Source organism: Corvus hawaiiensis, chromosome 3 (assembly GCF_020740725.1).
Source record: "Corvus hawaiiensis isolate bCorHaw1 chromosome 3, bCorHaw1.pri.cur, whole genome shotgun sequence".
In the NCBI taxonomy this organism is placed as follows: Eukaryota; Metazoa; Chordata; class Aves; order Passeriformes; family Corvidae; genus Corvus; species Corvus hawaiiensis.
This window is the reverse complement of record NC_063215.1, coordinates 111642184-111660376: the sequence shown is the minus strand read 5'-3', so window position 1 is coordinate 111660376 and position 18193 is coordinate 111642184. Positions and strand designations below refer to the sequence as shown.

At 44.2% G+C, this 18193-nt stretch overlaps 1 protein-coding gene across 5 annotated transcripts in view; it reads right to left on the bottom strand.

Annotated features, from left to right (window-relative positions):
- MEIS1 (Meis homeobox 1) overlaps positions 1-18193 on the bottom strand; it is a 108031-nt gene that overhangs the window by 85198 nt on the left and 4640 nt on the right. For all 5 annotated transcript variants that reach the window (XM_048296111.1, XM_048296112.1, XM_048296114.1 and 2 more), the window contains exons 4-6: positions 17872-17922; positions 17025-17075; positions 15445-15591 (exon numbers count right to left, since the gene is read on the bottom strand). In XM_048296111.1, the coding sequence (XP_048152068.1) occupies positions 15445-15591; positions 17025-17075; positions 17872-17922 (249 nt within the window). The remainder of the gene's footprint in view (positions 1-15444; positions 15592-17024; positions 17076-17871; positions 17923-18193) is intronic.

The following is an 18193-nucleotide window of genomic DNA, read 5'->3' as shown; positions in this document are numbered from 1 at the left end:
TTCCAGAAGCCCCAATTGCCTCCCATGACCATTACGAGGTACTTCATCCACTTGGGGATGTGCTGGGCGGAAAAGCACAAGCCCCAGCAAGTCCCAGTGCAACGGCCCCATCAAAAGGAGAAGCACATTTGATGAGGCCTCCAAAGTAGTTATTGACTAGTACTATGGTGAACATCAAGCTTCAATAAACAAAAAAGCTACAGACAAAATTATGTGGTTAATGGCTGAATTAGATATTTTGTACAGTATATAAATATCATTACATACACTTACTATTGTAATCCAAGAACAGCTGGATTAGTTAACATGCCTTAATTAACAGAAGTTAACACTAATACAAAATGAGAGAAACTATTGCCTTCTGCTTATATTAAAGAATAAAATGGATTTTTTTCAGCACCAAGCATATGAAAGGGAAAAGAAGAGCTTCTGACCAAGGAACCAAAGGTTTGACCATAAGTACATAAATAAAAGAAATAGCTTTCTATTACAGGTGATAAAAATTGTACTCAGCATCTTTTGATATATATCTTCTCAAAAGTTTTGTGAGCACAGCCCTCTTGTGGGCTCTTTTGTGTTTGTGTAACAACTGGAAATGGGGAACAGCTAATTCCTTTACCTGTTGGACAACCCTTCACTCCTCCGGGCTACCAGAGAATTGGCTGCAGGTATAATCATTCATTCCCTTGCCCTGGAGGAATGGAGCTGCTGCCAGCAATTTGTCAACATAATTTGGGCTTATTGTTCTTGTTCTGAAGTTTTATCTTATTTTCTTTTTCTAAATGAAATACTTATTCATCAGGAAAAAAGTAATATGCTATGTTTGAAATGTTCTTCTGATTTTCTTAACTCCTACCTTTTAAAAATTCTCACCTGTGTGAGGTTGAGGTTAGCGACCCATCACGTTAGGAAATAGTTGTGCTCAGTACAGGCAAGAACTTGAAGTAAAAAGAGGGGCCTGATTCATTAAGTTATTGCATCCATCTCCCACAAACAGAACCCACCTATTTAACAAGGATTTACTTTTTGCATAGTTTATCCTTCTGGTTGTCAGCCATACTGATGTCCCCAAGCTCACTTGGGCAAAACACTCAATATGGCTGCTCAATACCTTAAGTGTATAATCCATAGGACGGATACTAGAGCTACATGACAGACAGACCTGGTCTTTGCAATCCACAAGTCCTATCCCTCTTCACTTCTGGAGGGCATGGCTAATAAGAATCCTTAGGTAGCCGGTTCCCCATCTAGCGTACAAGAAACCTTTTGACTTTTCTCTTAATTGGGAAGAAAAATACAAATTGGTATAGAGGATTAAAAATATACTTTGACAATACTAAAAATATAATGCCATAGATTTCCTAGATTCTGCACACATATATTGTTTATACAAACAGGGAATTATAGAATAGTTTGGGTTGGAAGGGACGTTAAAGATCATCTAGTTCCAACCCCTTGCCATGGGCAAAGACAGCTTCCACTAGACCAGTTTCCTCAAGTGTGGGATTTTGGGGACCATGAAATTCAGAGTCATGATTAACTCCACTTTCTGAGAGGACCCACTCATGGCTTTGCCACCTAAATAGCTCCTAGTGGGACTAACCAAGGCTGACAGCCAGCAATCCCACCTCCCAGCCTACCAAAACCAAGCAGGGACATCATACCCAATACAACCAAAGCCACAGGGATCAAAATAAATTGTACATGTAAAAACTTCAAAATGCTAAAAAATAGATGCTTTTTACTGCCAACAACTCTTGCATAATCTGCTTCATACAACTTTGATTCCAAGGTGAGTTATTTTTAATAGGACAACAACGAAGGCACAAAGATTGGGTTCAGATGGAAAAAATGGTGTTCCAAGTCGAGGGAAATAAGGTCGTTGAAATGACAGGCAGGTGATAACTCCGCCTGCAACTAAGCAGAACAGCGAGGGCGACTTGTGCACAGATGGAAACCTTTGCAGCGTTAAGAGGAGGCAAGGCCTGGCGAACTAAAAAGCAGAAAAAATTCTGCATAGAAGTCTCAGCCCTGACCTGGATTCCCTTCCTAGCCCCAGAAAAGTCATGAGCTTTCTATCTTTAGTTTCCCCTTATTGCAAATGAGGGTAAAACTCTTCTCTAACTCTTCGCAGCTGCATAGGAAAAATAAGATATAAGCTGTCTTTATGCATGCAACGCAGGAGACGAATAGATAAAAGGAATGACAGTGGGTATCAATGTGAATACCAGAGAGGATAGAAAACTGGAAATAAACAGGACTTTTGCCACTGATTTTCACAAGGCCAGGATTTTACCTGAAGGGACCAGAGGCACAACTAACACTGCACACTGTCAAAGGTCACCAAAAGAACATCCACCAAACAACACCAGTGCTCTCCATTAGCTCTGCTGTTGTGCCTCAGCGCTGACCCTACCCTGGTGTGTGGTGCACGACACCACCTGCGTACCCACGGAGGCATCTCTAACACAGCACAGCCTTCTGACCCCTCCTTACCCTCAGAGCATGGAGGAGAAGAGACCATGGCAGGGAGAGGAGAGGAAAGGGCCTGACAGTCCTAAACAGGATGAGTGGAAAACGCGAGTGCAAAAGGACAGGGTGATAGTGCTTTCCAAAGGAAAAAGAATAATTAGAAGCAGCAAACATAAACCACAAAAAATAAAGGAGAATGAAATGGAGATCATCAGACTGGGTGGGACATAAAGACAAAGAGGAAGGAGAAAAACCACAGCTCTTCTCTTCCAGAAGGCACCAAAGCCCTGTCAACTCTGCAGGGGCAAGTCTTTAAAAAAAACCCATTTGTGCGTGTTTGTGTGCACATAGGGTTGCACGTGTTCACAGCTATGCAGAGCCCCCCCTTGCCTGGGCTGCATTCTGTCAGAAGCACAGCTCCAACACCTTCTGCCTATGCTGAAATCAAACCTGCTGCTCTTGGGCAGTCATCTCCAAAGTCCTCCCAGGGGGGACAGCACGGGCAGATGGACCTTTCTTTGAGAAAGGACTCCAGAGGCACCCAAAAAAACCTCTGGCAATAACAAAAGCAAACAGCTTTTAGACACTTAGACGTCAGGGTTTGCTTCTTGCACTGGAGGTTGCTGCACATGGTAGCCTTGATGGACACCTAAACAGCAACAGCCTCAATCACAGTGGGCCTTAAAATTTGACTGACCTTATTCAATTCCTCTTTTTTTTTTTTTTTCTTCTTTTTTTAATCTCAGCTGAACAGTAAACACTGCCTGCTCGGCCAGGTTAACTGAGCCAGCTGATGGTGATGCAGGATTTTTGTCTCCCACACAACAAACATTGACTAGTACTTTCTATTTAGAGCAACCCCGCATTGTAAACCTGTCTCCTCCCTTTGATAAGAGACATATCACTAGATAGCGTTAATCCCTGGCCCTTTTCTGACACAAGGAAACACAGCTTTGCAGTCAGGAGATAAAAATCACTGCTCCACATAGATTTCTTTTTTTTTTAAAGTTTAAATATCATGCAGAAACATGCACAAAGTCAGCCCCAAACAACACTGCGACATCCAGAAATCTGGTGTGCAAGTCCTTGAGGTGCATTAGTCCTCCTTGGCTCCTACTAAATTTAATAAGACTGGATAATTTTCCACATCTTTCTAGACCAGGAAAAAGGTCTTCAGAGACAAATAAGAATTTCCTGTTCAATATTTCATGTAATGATTCCTCCAAAGGTGTAAACAGGAAAAATGTCTCGCCACTTAGCCTGAAAATGAGAGCCTGCCATCCCTTCCCTTTATTGCGTTTATGTCTTAAAAGTCATTTAGAAGGGGATCTGCCAGATGCTCAGGTACAAATGAGACAGCACAGGCTGTCAGATGACTGGCTGAGGTCCCAAAACTGACCTACCCAGACAGACTTGGGCAGGAGGGAGACCTCAACCTCAACTTCTCCCACCCTCTCCCTTCTGTCCCACCAGGGTCCCAGGAGGCAGCTTCAGCAGGAGTCAGTGCTGCGGAGAGACATGAACTTCCCACCCTGAATGTCTGGACTCAGACAAACAGCAAAGGTTTACTTACAGCAAAACCTACATCTCTAAGCATTCCCCTTACAGATTTTTAGGGATGGTACCTTTAGGGAAGACAAAAATCAACCCATTGGGGCATCCACTGCATATTTTTTTGCATTACTTAAATGCAGGCTCTGACTTCCAACATCCCATCGGCCCAACTGGGGCTTCTTGGGGAGGGAAAGCACAAGCACAGCCCTTGCTCTGCAACAGCCATGCTTCATTCCAGCTCAATCGCAGGCAAAAACCCTGAGATTGTGTCACAACTATCAAATGGTTTTTTAGCTAACTGACAACAGACGCCATTCGGAGTCAGGGTATTTTGATTACAGCACATTGTTCGCAGGATTCAAGAGCCCACTCGCCTTGCATTGTTGTTCAACACCAAAATTAAATTGCAGTATAATTAGCTTTGCTCCAGCTACACCTTTCTGTCTGGATGGATGTGATACCTGCAAAGCCTGTGTTGGGTATAAAATGTGTTCCTGGTTGTAAAACGTTTGCTTAATCTTGAGGGCACCGCCTTGTTTTTTAAGGCCCTCTGCAAGTCACGCACTCCAGTACGTGCTCCCCGTTATCTTCAGAAGGCTTAAAACTGGAATCCCCGTGATTCACATTTTCCAACGCTCATAGCCAAACCCTTCTGCAGAGCGGCTCCTCCACTTTCTACCATTTCACAACAAGCCAAATCTGCAGCGAGGCAGAAGCGGCTGCACAGCTTGGCTTTGCAAACCACATGCCAGCGAGCCAGTGGCCACAAAACACACCGAGCCCCAGCTGCGTGAGCCAGAGGCCGGTGAGCTCCAGGGTGGTTTGCCAGGCTGAGGTGGCCGTGGCTCCCTGATGCCTCCACCCACTCATTGAGGGGTGGCTTGGAAGCACAGCTAGCTGCCAGAGTCACCCAAAAGTGTTGGGCTGAGAGGTCTGTGTGGTCCCACTGCACCTCCCAGGGAGCTTTTGGAGTACCCAATGGCACTTGTAGCAGCATAGGGCTCATGGCATGGCCCCACACAGATCCATGCCTTGGGACAGGCAGACTAGCCACCACCTCACAAATGTTTCCAGTCAACCCCACAGCTCTGCTCCTTCTGCAGAAGTTACCAGCAGCACCGCTACCTACTCCATCCAAAGTTTCAGTTTATTCCCTTCCTCCTTTAAATACTTTTTAGACAAGCTAATTAAGTGGAAAATAGCAGAAGAAGCTAAAACCAAAGCATAAAGCCACCAAAAGCAATGTTTACCATCAGCCTTCCAATTCAGCATAGTGCTTTCCTGTGACACCAAACAGAAACATTTTGCTTTCTTTGCAACATTTTCTTCAAATTATCCACATAGTGAAATAATTACTTTAACATATCACAGCTTATTCTTAAATATCTTCTATATACACCTTGCTATCACTAGATGACATATAAATTAAGATATCAACCCTACCTGACGACGAGGGAAAAGGAGAAGTAGAATATCTTGGCTCACAAGCACCTAATCGTCTTGCTCCAGAACCTCAGCAGCAGACCTGGGAAGAGAATCCGCATCTCCCCTCCTGCCTCGTGCTGTCATCAGAGGAGCATTTCCCACCCCTGCCCCTCCAGCATCGCTGTATCACCTCTCACCCAAAGGATCTCTCAAACACTTGTCACTGAGGACCAAATGTTGGCTCGACGCACACATGTGCATTTAAGAACAAAATTAATCCTGCCTGCACATACTAGTCATGTGCATACCACCACTCTGGCTTTAAGGAAAATAGTAATGAAAAAGAGATCCCCCACAGGAGTTAGATGAATGTAGCAAGACACAGCTGTACATACCCTGCTTTTTCTACATAGCTGTGCCACAAAACACTGCCACGGGCCTCACAGGCACGGGCAAAGCACAACGATGCTCCCATTATAGGTGGAAGCCACACCAGTAAAACTGTTTGCACAACAGGGAGGAGGGCCAGGAGCCTCCAGGAGTAGCACAGCTGCAAAATCCTCCAGGCAGAGAAGGGTAAAGGAGGGAATGGCTCGAGCATAGTGCCCAAGCTGCCACCAGTGTGCATGAGCATCTCATCCCAAGCATCCGTGCAAACACAAGGACCCTCTTCCCAAGCATCCTGACAAATATCGGGAAACAACAGGAAGCTGCCTGCCACCGACTTGCGCATGTGCTTGAAAGGCTTCTCTCCCCCTCCGGCCACCCTCCTGTCACAGTGATGCCCAGCTGTGCCACTCAGCTACGGAGCCCCTGTCCGTGTCAAGTGCTGCCCAAAATGCCTGTGTGCACATGAGCAAAGGGGAGAGCAAAGCTGTGACTTCAAATGATCTTCTGGTGACACGGCTGTACCCATCACCAAAATACAGCAGTGACATTACTGCCCCGTAACACAGTACACAAGAGAAAATTTATAAATCGCAAGCCACTGGGACACTCTCCTCATCAAAAAATTTGGCCAACTCTACCTACGCAAGTTAACTCCATGATGCAGGTGTGAGTGGAGGAGCTCAGGGGCAAAAGTATCTCTGTGACTGCACCCCAAGTAGAAGAAGAGTCCCCTAGAGTGGCTCAAGCCTAAAGCCAAAGTGCCACCTACTGAGTCTACAGTATTTGTGTCCTCCCAAGGTTTCTAGCAAGGGGCTGGCCATGGTTACTAAGCTCACCAGATTAATCCAAATCCAAATATCGGCAAGCAGCCGCTGACCCCCATGTGAGAGCACATGCCTTGGGCTGCTGCTGAGCATCAGCAAGCAGGTGATATCCCAGCTGAGGCCAGGGGCATCCCTGCACAGCCCACCCCAATGCAATAGGTAGCACCAGCCCTGCCAGGGGTCAAGACTTTAATGCCCACAGATCAAACCCAGCTTGCGCTGACAGAGCTGGCCCAGGTTCAGAGAAGGGCAAAATACCCATGAGACAATCAGTTCTAGCATTTCTATTTGCACAGACGCTTGTAGCCCTGCACCCTGACGAAGCCACGGGGTTTTTAATCTGCTCTTACTCTCCCTTCTCCCGAGAGCTACGCAGACTTAAACGGAGCTATTTAAAGCCAGTGTTAAAACACCAGCAATGGTCTGACCTCTGGAACAAAACTGGACCAAAACCTAAAGGCCAAATGAATGAAAAGAAAATTACAAGGTAAAGTTTGCCTTCCCTGAACATGTGCCAGCTGCAAGTATCTTATATTACATCGATGCAGCTTTCCAAAGTTTAAATACAATAATTTTCTGTATTAAGGGCCCAGTAACCCTAATGGAGGCATAATTAGGCATTGATGCCATGCCCATACGAGAGAAGTTTGAAAAACTTAAATAAACTGTGAATGGCAGGATTAATACCGCAGCTTTGCATTTTGTACAGCTGTTTGAATACAGTACACGGCCTGTGATGGCATCAGCTGTTGCTTTGCTCTGGGTCAGTATTTCTGAAGTTAAAACAGGCAGTTCTTTTAAGCAAATAAAGAATTATCCCTCTCATTGTTGGCCAGTTTACTTCAGCAAAGGAGGTCTGGATGCATATTTGCTTTATACTAAAAAAAAAAAAAAACAAACAGAAAAACAGAAGAAAAAGAAAAGGCCAAGCTGCAAACGGAAACAACTGACCAAATTCAAAGCCTGGTGATGCTAATAAGAGAATTTTAATTTACTGCAATGGCTCTTCAGGATGAAGAAGTAGGTAATGCACTTTTGGAGATCATCTGCCCAAGTGGGAATATCATATAGATGCCTGGAGAGTCCTTGAGAAAATAGCTCACCTCACTACTGATTGAAGAGGAAACACAATACTTTGGTGAAATAGAATTCTGTATTTCTAGGAAAGGCTCCAATAGCAAATTGCTTACTAATGCAAGAAGTCTTGTAAATTTTATTATGAATGAAAAGGGCAATGACATGGCACAGCATATGCACATATGGCCGAGCCAGTAAAAAGTAAATAAATAGGTTACTTATAAGCTCTAGAAGATACCTGAAAATATCTCTAACACAAACTCAGGCTCAGTGAACTCCAAGCAAGAATATAAAACAGCTCCAAAACTAACTGTTATTTTTTTCCACCAGGTAAATTAGCTCTCCTGCAGGCTAGTATTCAATCTTGTCTTTCTTATTGAAAATATCAGCTGAAAAAAAATAATCTAGATTTCTTCACTGTCTTTAAAAAATGACTTACCAGTGGACAGGGAAGAAACTATGCAGGAAGTGTGTCAGGATCTCACCATCGCAAAATAAAATGCTCAGACTATTGGGAGAAGGACTGATACCAGGAGCAGCCTGAAGCCAAATTCACCTGGGAAACACAATGGCCAAACCACTGACCCCCAGACAGGGTGCAGACAGCTCTCCCCCAGCCTCACAGCCTGGCTGAGCCCTTGTCCCCACCACCTCGGCCGGATCCTTCCCCAAATCCCTGCCACCTAAAACTTTCCGATTTTTTTCCCAGGCAGCATTAACAACAATATCGCTCTTGAGCTGCAGGAGCAGGAGGAGAGGAGGGTGCGGAGCCCCGGCTGGGGCGATGACGGGCGCCAGCAGTTAAGTGCTGCTGTGGAGATGAAATATGCCTAATGAAAAGCTTACCTAAAGCTCGCGGGGAGCCAGCGCCTGGCCAGCCGAACCTCTCCAGAGCGGCGGGCACGAGGCTGCCAGGACGCTCGGGAAAGACGAATTAACTAAAAGTTAATGTGGATGTTCTCATTCAAAAGAAAAGTGGCCTACTCCAAAGGGGATTAGGCTAAAGTGAACTAAGGCCACTTTACTTCTGAATGAGAGCATCCACACAATAGTGCAATGCACTTTAACTAATGCACTTTAATTTTACACCCAATCAATTTGTCTTACCTCTCCTGAGTGTCCTTGTGTGGACAAACCCAGAGATTCATCGAGTTTTGAGGCCAGGCAGGGAACATTAGATCAACTCATCCCACTCCTCATGTGTTATGGGCCATTGCTTTTCAGAGTTATCCCTTTATTGATCCCCAAAACTCATGGACAAGTTACGTATAACCTCTGACGGAGGCAGGGAGGAAACATTTCTTCAATGGGGCACCTGGCCTGGATTTGAAGATGCTTGCAAATAAAATCCATTTGCAAAACAAGAAGACACCATGATTTTCATCAGCCCATCCTGTTGCCAACAAAAGAGGCCAAATTTGGGCAAAAATCTACGCTACCTTCTGTATGCCCTGCAAGTTCCCAAGAAAATGGCAGTCTCTGTATTGTAACTCTCAAATTACTTCTGTTTTTTAAATTGCAAACAGACCCTTTGCCTATAGGACAAACTCAGGGGTTTTTTTAAATTCACCTCACCAACATTTAATTTTTCAACATTTCCCCAGAATCTCAAACTCCCTTTTCCAAAATCTGATAACCCCCAGAAACCACTTGCTGCCTGCGCTATTGCTTTTGTACGCACAATGACTCACATAAGCCTGAAATCTCCATGTCGCTCTTCACCTCTTGGATATGTGCTCCCAAAAATAAATGAGCCCACAACGGCAGCAACCAGTGAGGCAACTCAAGGACTTGAGCCCGCAGGGGCGATCGGGTTCCCCCGTTGCCAGCGGCCCTCTCGCTAACAGAGACCAAGCCTCCATTGCCGAAGGACTGAAGCTTTCCAGGGATCTCAGCTAAATTTAAAAAAAGAATCCCGAGGACACTGGCCTGATGGGACTCTGCTCTCACCTATGCTCCAGGTTACATCTCTTTTTTTTGCCTTTTGAAGGTACTGAAAGCAAAAAGGCAACCACGCTAAGCCGGCCAAAGAAGAGCTGAAGCAACTGCTGACAAGTTGTATTTGAGACACGTTACAGAGTATCGGCGGTGGGTTAGATACGGAGCCATTAATCAAGGGAGGAAATACACTCAGGGAAGTCCAAACACAAAACGTGTGCTCTCTTACAGCTACCCTCTCCAAATATTGCTGCAACTGCAGGAAAAAAAAATATAACCACTAATTATTCCAAATTTGCCATCTAAGTCAAAGCCTGCTCTGAGAAACAGGGCATGTGGAGAGGAAGGTAACACACCAAGGACATGAGGTGACACTGCAGTGCACCCTGGTCTCTCCTTCTCTCGCACAACTCTCATCAGGAAACAATTCCAGAAACCTTCAAAAATGCTCCTGACCAGAAACAACTCTCCTCGTTATTTTCTTAAACTTGTTTAGATTACACAAGATAGATCCTAACTGCATGCTCACATGACCAAAAAACCCCAAACGCAGAAATGCAAAACAAAACAAAAGAAAGATTCCGTAATTTAAAGAAGCTGTCCCGGATTTTCACTGCTTTTTAAAGTAGTATTTATCAGCACAACGTACACTTACTCATTTTGATTGAGTGCGATATAATCTGATTTTTTTTAAGGTCTAACATTGCCCACGCGAGGCTGCAGTAACCCTTCTGCATGCAGAGCCCATTACCTTTATTGTTACCTGTGGACCAGCAGCCATGGAAGACTCAAACCCTCAGCCATAAAGGTTAAACTTAAGGTAAAACTCATTTTTTCATAACTTTCAAGCCTCCAAGTTGACTCAAAATAACAATCTATGGTCCCTAATGCAGACACAGCAAGCTCTGGCTTACAGGAATGCCGTGGGATACACTTGCAAATGTTTAGGATCAATTCTGAGGTTAACTGGGGTTTAAACTCAGCTCTGTCAGGTCTGATGTCGAAAAGAATTCCCAAAAAATCTGGGATTTAAATTATCCTTTGCAACAAAAGCTAACTGCAGTTTGGAAAACTTTACATGGAAAGTAGGCCTGAGCATGCAACTTAAGGAAGGCAGCAAATCTTACACCCAGCCGTAAGGATAGCTGCTTTTGGGCTCTTGAGTGATTAAAAAATAAAAAAGAACCCCAAAGTTTATGAATTGAAATCATAAACTAAAGAAAATATATTCAAATATATTCAATCTTATGTCTATTCAACAATGTATATACTCAAAGAAAAGGAGAGCAAAGAAAATCTTATTTTGCTAATAAAATTTCAGCCACAGTGTATCAGAAAAAACACATCCAGAACAGAAATTAACGTATCCTACCTTCACATTAAATAGCCTGACAAACTGGGGCATGGTAACAGCTTCTAAATATCACAGCAAAAATAATAAAAATTACTCGAAAACAAGCAAAAAAAGGATCCACTGGCTCAAAGTGAACAAGTCAGAGGAAGAAAATTAAATTTTGAGTCTTTTAAACATTATTTTATTGGTCCTCCTCAGAGTCCTACTCCACTGTAACTCTTTTATTATGCAGAAATGAATTCTACCTTGCACCCTCTGCACCGCATATATTATTTTGATGCCTGTTCCTCCAATATGGGAGCACATATCCTAAAGGCAGCAATATTCTTAGCTCTCCTCTTTAAAACCATACATGGTTTGAAAGTACCTGTGAAGAAGTCCCGAAGTAAAATAGTATTTCTCAGTAATTTTTTCCCTAAGGCATTATTTTTGTATTGGCTACAAGGTATAGCTAATATATTTGAGAATTTGGGAAAGTTAAGTCTAGTCGTAACTGGTCAATGCCCTGAACAACTCTACCACCTTCAGCTATGCTTTATATTGGATTCCAGTTTATGGTTCTTTCTTTGTAAAGAATGTATTTTAAGTAATTTTTCCATTAAAAAAAAAAGCTGCTGTCTATCCGCATTTTTGTTAGAGCAATTCTGCAATTGCACACATTAAAATAAAATCTATTGCAACATAAATAGAGGTGTTGCTTTATTATATACATGTGTATATATGTGATATATTATCACCCAAGAAGGGCCATCTAAAACGCCACAGTTGCTAACATTTAAGACTGTAACAAAAATGACTGAGACTCTAGTATCGGTTTACTATCCTTCAACAATTTCCCTGACAGTAGAGTCAAATAATGTTGAATTATGGACCTTCTTGGAGGAAGTCTTATTTCATGTTCATTTTTTGATCATTTCCCTCATAGTTCCTATAGGAATTTGGCTCTTTGCTGATTTGCCTTTAAAAGTTTCTACATCTGTAATTGGCTTGTGCATTATTAAATTGTGATTTTTGTCAAGCAATGCTACTGTGGATGGGCTCAACAAGTTTCTTTTCAGTAAGAAAAATACTGTTTTGTCCCTATAAAATCTACCTTACCCAGCTAATACACTTTATTTGGATGTGGTGGGTACTTTGTACCATGTTTTCCTTAAAGGACTTTCTAAAGGCTTTCTGTAGACACACTCTTTTAGGAGAATTTTACACTTTGGACTAGAGCACCTGGGAGCCAAGGTGATGTGGCTTCAAGAAAACAGCCCCACGGTAACAGTTCAGGATTACCTACAAAACTGAATTTCTGCTGTCCAACTACAGGCAGTCTTTGGGCTTTTTTTTTTTTTTATTAGAGGGAGTTTTCCCAGACACATCACACAACAGCTGTGTTCTAAATCTTCCCGGGCTCTGACAAACATTTGAAAATTTAAACATGCAAATGTTTGAAAAGTTAATGATTAAAAAAGGTTTATTTTGAAACTTTTGAGGATGGCTGCAATTCTTCAGCCAGGTTTTTTAAAGTCCCGGGGTCTGGATGATTTTGAGTTCAACTATCCCCAGCAAAAAGCCCGAAGTCCTGCCTTGTACTTGTGGAGCCGTGATGGTAAACACCAACTCTGCAGGTCTCACCCTGGCAGGCAGCAGGGTCGAGCCCATGGGAGAAGGATGCTATTTTAGTGACCTAGTGCCACTGAGCTGGTTAAATCACTGAACAATGGTTAGTGTTATAGGGCTTTACTTTGCAAAATCTAGCATTAGTGTCATTGCTTTCTATTAACCGGGGGGACTTAAAGGCACTGGCTTTGAGGGGCCTACAGGGAAAGAATAAATAAGGGGAAACCAGTAAGTTAAAAGAAAAAAACACCCTGTTAACTGTAACCTTTACTACCACAATATAAGAAAATGTAATTAAATCCATAATAAAAGCTTTTAAATACTTACTCTTTTACTACTCTCCCAACAGAGCCGTGGGCAGGCGAGGGCCCCATGCCCGGGGCCAGCCCCTCGCTCCCACCGCCCGGCCCTGCGCGCCCGCGCATCCCAGGGCCGCGCAGCCATAAACGCGCCCTGCGCAGTCACATCCTAATTAGCCGCCCCGGCGACCAGCACTCAACACCTTATTATTGAACCATTAGGGCCCCGATACTGCCGGCCGCGCCGGGGCCGGGCTTGGCACCGGAGTTTACCGGAGGGCTCGGGAGACTGCGCATCCCCCGGTAAACCCCGCCGCGCAACCCCCGCGCCGCCCGCCCGGCCTCCGTGGGTTTGATCCGCCGCCTCATCGCCCGGGGAGGAGGGGGGTGGAAAAAGCGCATTTTTGCACCTTTTCCCTTCAACGAGGAAAGCAAAGCCCCGCTCCCCGCGCAGTTCCGCGGGCGCGGACGGGGAGGTGCGGGGCTGCGCGCCCCGCTGCCCGGAGAGGAGCCGGAGCGCCCCGGGGCGCGGCTGGCGCAGCGCTCGCACAAGCCGGGAGTGCCGGGGCCGAGCCCCGCGGCCCAGCGCGGCCGGCCCGCGCAGCGGGAGAGGGGACGGCGTCGGGCGCGCAATGTCCGCGCTCCGGGCGACAAAAAGGGGGGCGCGGGGTGGTGGAGAAACACACCGACCCCCGACAACCCCAAAACTGTAGCTTCATTTCTTTAGCTTTCACTTTAATAAAATAATGATTCGTTGGGAAAATGGGGTATAAATCTTCATTTTGGAGGCAATTAAAGTGTTGATTTCATTCGTGCCCCTGAGCGATTCTTGTAATTTGCTCAAATAGCTTTATGTACCCAGCACTCCAGAGCTTTTAGAAACCCATTTTCTAGTTAGACTTGTTGGATTACAATTTTTATTCAACAGCAGCGAGCCGAGCTTCCCTCGGCTAGACCCTGACTGGAGGGTTCCCCGTGCTCTAAGGCGCTGCACGGGGCCAGAGGCTCCCCAGAGCATCCTCACCAGCCCCAGGTATCTCCCTGCCGCACCACCCTCCACCCACTCTGCCGAGCTTTTCCCCTTCACAGCAAAATTGGGTGGGAAAAAAAAAATTCCTTCAAAACAGCCTACCTATGGGCACATAAACCCCTTTTTAAAAGTTCATGCCTTCCTTCAAGCCTGCCCCCCCGTCACGACACTACCCGATAGCCTTTGGCAGAGAGGAGAAAATATTTCAGATACTGCCCACACTGCAATGCAATGCACCTTCATGTTGGTGATCTATAAAATAACTCCCAGCTGACAGTGCCAGTGATAACAGCAAAGCAGCTGAGGAAACTCCTGTCTGCTTGGCTGCGCCTTGCTTGAACAAAAGGAAACCTCCAGAGTCAGGAGCAGATCACTCCTAACACTGTATTTACGTAGCTGATCATAAAGAAGAAATAACTTGGGGGGTTTAACCAGGGATTGTGTGTGTGCTTGAGGTCCCCTCTCTCACAGGCAAAGCGCTGCTACCCCTCGGTTCAGAGCAAACAAACGGACCGCGAAAACCCCACCGTTTCACCCAACTCGAATAAAAGCCAAATCTCAGTCACTACCATCATCCAGGAGCTTAATTTAGATCTGGGCACCTCCTGCATTAGCCCCAAACGCTCCCATGAAAAAGGCAAGGATCCCAGTCTGCGCCCAGCGGAAGGAGGAGGGAAGGGAGAGGGGACAGCCAGCTCTCCCCACTCAGCTCACCCGCATTTCCCACCCGACTGCAGCCGACATTAAAGGTCTGAACCATCCCAAACAAAACGTGGACAACCGTCACAGCCATGCGAGGCTTTGCTGGCTTGGCTTTGGCTTTGACTATATTTATTTTTTAAAGAGAGGGCTTGAAAACTTGAAAGATCAAGGAAAAGAATTTAAAACCTGAATCCCATTTTATTTTCTCCCTTTTTTTTTCTATTAAGTAAAATAAAATGGGCGCGTTTGCAGCAGGCAGGCGTGCACAAAGCAATGTTCACTCAAGTCTAAAAGCGTTCGGCCAAGGAAAACTGACAAGACGGACTAATGAACCGTAGAGACGGGAAGAAAATAGCCAGTATTTGCTAGATTTCAAACCCTCTCTGTCTTCTCCGGACCACCTATCTTGGATTTTATTATTGTTTTGGTCAACGACTCCAGCCCTTCCTTCCCTAAGCTACCAAGAAGCCAGTGATTTCACAGATACCACTTCTATTATTGGAAAGGGTAAATAAAATAAAGACAAAAATTAAAAGCGACAAGAAACAGGTCGAGTTTGCAGGCGATGCTTTTACAAGCTCATCTCACCAGGTCGAATCTGGGAGCAAGCCTTAATGAAGCAATAATAGCCACATTATTCAAAAATTTTCATTTCGATGGAAATTTATCTAAAAGGGACTTAATCATATGCAAATAATAAAAGGAGGCGTAGTGACCCAGCAAGCGATCTGCATACAAATTTTAGCGTGTGCGACGTTGGCGAGATCATACCTGATCCGTTAGATTTGCTGATCTTGTTATGTCTTCACTGTCCGATTTTGATCCGCCCTCTCTATCGTCTATGACCAAATCGATAGGCATTTTTCCTTTCAAACAGCTAATATACCGGTGGCAGAAATTGTCACATAATTCGTGTACCTACATTATGACAGAGGTTAAAAAAAAAAAAGAAAAAAGAAAAAAAGAAAAAAGAAAAAAGAGAGAGGGGAAAAAGGAAGAAAATATAATCAGGAATACATAAGTAAAATTGACAAGTGCAACCAGTCTCCCCCCTTTGCCCCTGTGACATCAAAAGTCCTAAATAGGGGAAACACTCTGCAATTATCCCCCTGAGACCCCTAGACGCATCCAGAATTAGGAATAACTTTCTTTTCTTGCAAAATAGAGATATCCCAGAAAATTGACAGTGACAAGATGATTCACAGGCTACAACATATTCAACACCCGTGTTAAATTCATCTGCTCCCGGAGCTGTGGCCATTAGAGAGGTGACCTGCATGGGTGACATTTAAGGTAAACTATTTAATTTCATCCAGTTATTCCATCATAAACCCTTTCCAAAGGGGTATGAGGACAGAAAAAAGGATTTAAAAAAAAAATCCCAATGCACTGGGCTGAAATACATTATAGGCATCCATGCCCTGAAATCCCCAGTTGCTCTGATAAGACTTGTACCTGAGCAGCCTTTATTAATGGACAGATTTTAACACATTTCGGTAGAGCGAGAACAACCTGACAGTTATGGTTAGATAAAGTGACTGAGGCTCACGAGAAACTTTTCAACTATTTAAAAACCTCTCAAAAAGTTTATTTTTAGGAGAAAGGGAATTCTCTTCTAGGCCAGCTATCAATGACACGTAAAAAATCCTCAGGAAACCCAGAGCGCACTTCCAATTTAACATGAGCTCGGATGACACCGCCTGCTTAGAAATTAGCATTCTCCCTCCTAGGATTTCTAAAATAGACAACAAAAAAATCCTGAGTTTAGGCTGCAATCTCTTTCTTCTGCTCAGAGGTGTACAGTATTCCCAGGAACAAGAGACAGACAGAACTATCAACTCTGCTTTGTCTCTGCAAAATGTTACAGGACAATCCGCGCCCTGAGCCTGACCTGCAGATGGCTCTTAAAAAAAAAAAAAAAAAAAAAAAATTCCCCCTTCTAACTAACTGCAACCAAAGTCTCTTCCTCACCAACACCAAGGAAAAACAATATCTATTTTTTTTTTTAATCACAATTTCAGGGGCTTGACTGAACTACCATTTCGAGTCTCATCTGCGGCACCACAGAACTGCAACTATTTATACAAAGCCAGCAAAGTATTACAATGAACACAAGGCCTGGGCGTTCGAGAGCTCGGTTTTAGAGGCTGAAATTGTAATTAAACTGCGAAGAGAAATGGACGCCAAGATTGGTCTTGACACTAATTACCAGAAAGAAAGACATTTATGCAAATTTACCAGAAGCCTGAACTTCAGCAGTACTGAAACGGAGGAGGAAGAAAGGCGGGGGGGGGAGGTAGAGAGAGAGGGAGAGAGAGGGGGAGAGAGAGAGAGAGAGAGACAAAAATTACCTTCTCTAATTCCAACAGATGAAACCTTAATACTTGTATGGCTTGAATCATCTGCAATGACACAAACAACATGAGCATTAATCTCATTCCTGGATTTGGGGATATTTCCCACAGCCACCCCGGCCGCACTTTGTAGCTTGACTGTTCTCTAGTAGTAAATAAAAAGTTGTTTTGATTTATGGCAATAACACTAAAACTTAATAGCGGTGGCTTTGTGCGCTGTTTAACGAGAAGCGATCTAGAGTTAACAAAAAAAATCCCTATTGCAACGAAGCAACTGAATTATACGGATCATAAACATTTCTTAAAAAAAAAACAACCCTCTAAACACCATCACTGGCTCCTCGCTTTGTGAAAGCAGGAGCAGGACTCCTACAGCGGAGGCAAAATATTTATCCTTAACGGGGGAAGGAAAGAAAGAGAAAAACGACCTCATTTTCAGTGAATTTGCCACTGGTGCATCTCCAGCCATTGTAATCCTCTGTGTTTCCCATCGAGCTGCTTAAAAGGTGCGTGGAGGGGCTGGTTACAGCGGGGATAAATCCACGCTCCTCTTGGGCAGGCGAGCTCACCATCAAGCCTGCCAGCTCCTCTTTGGATGGGGTTTTCCTTTATGTATATCCTTATGGGATTTTTTACTTCCAAGCAATTACCACACCATATTTACTTGTAAATATAAAAATCATCATCGTAACAATTATAATTCTAAAAAATCCACGTGAGAAATTTTCAATTTAGCACCACCAAACCACCTCTCCAGATGACACAGAAGTTTAAAAAAAAAAATAAATAAATGGGAAGGGAAGGGAGGGTGGGGGTGGGGAGAGGAAGAAGTGTTAACTCTTACCAAGTTATCCAGTTCAGGATTAGAGGAAAAGAGGGGTTTCTCTGCTCGGATCTAAATGTAAGAAAGGGAAGAAAAGGGGGAAAAAATAATAATAAAAATGATTTGAAATATGGAAGCAGAAAAAGCAGACGTTATTATTTCTTGCTTCATTACACTGTCGGGTCCATTATGTAACCTTCCGTGCAAAGCCCTGACTGCTGGATTTAGTACATCAGCCAAACACTTGAGCAAGTGAATCAAATACACTGAAAAATACCTATGGAGCTTCCCCGGCAGAGCCCGTCCTGGCTCCCGGAGCCGCGCAGCGAAACTCCCGGCCAGG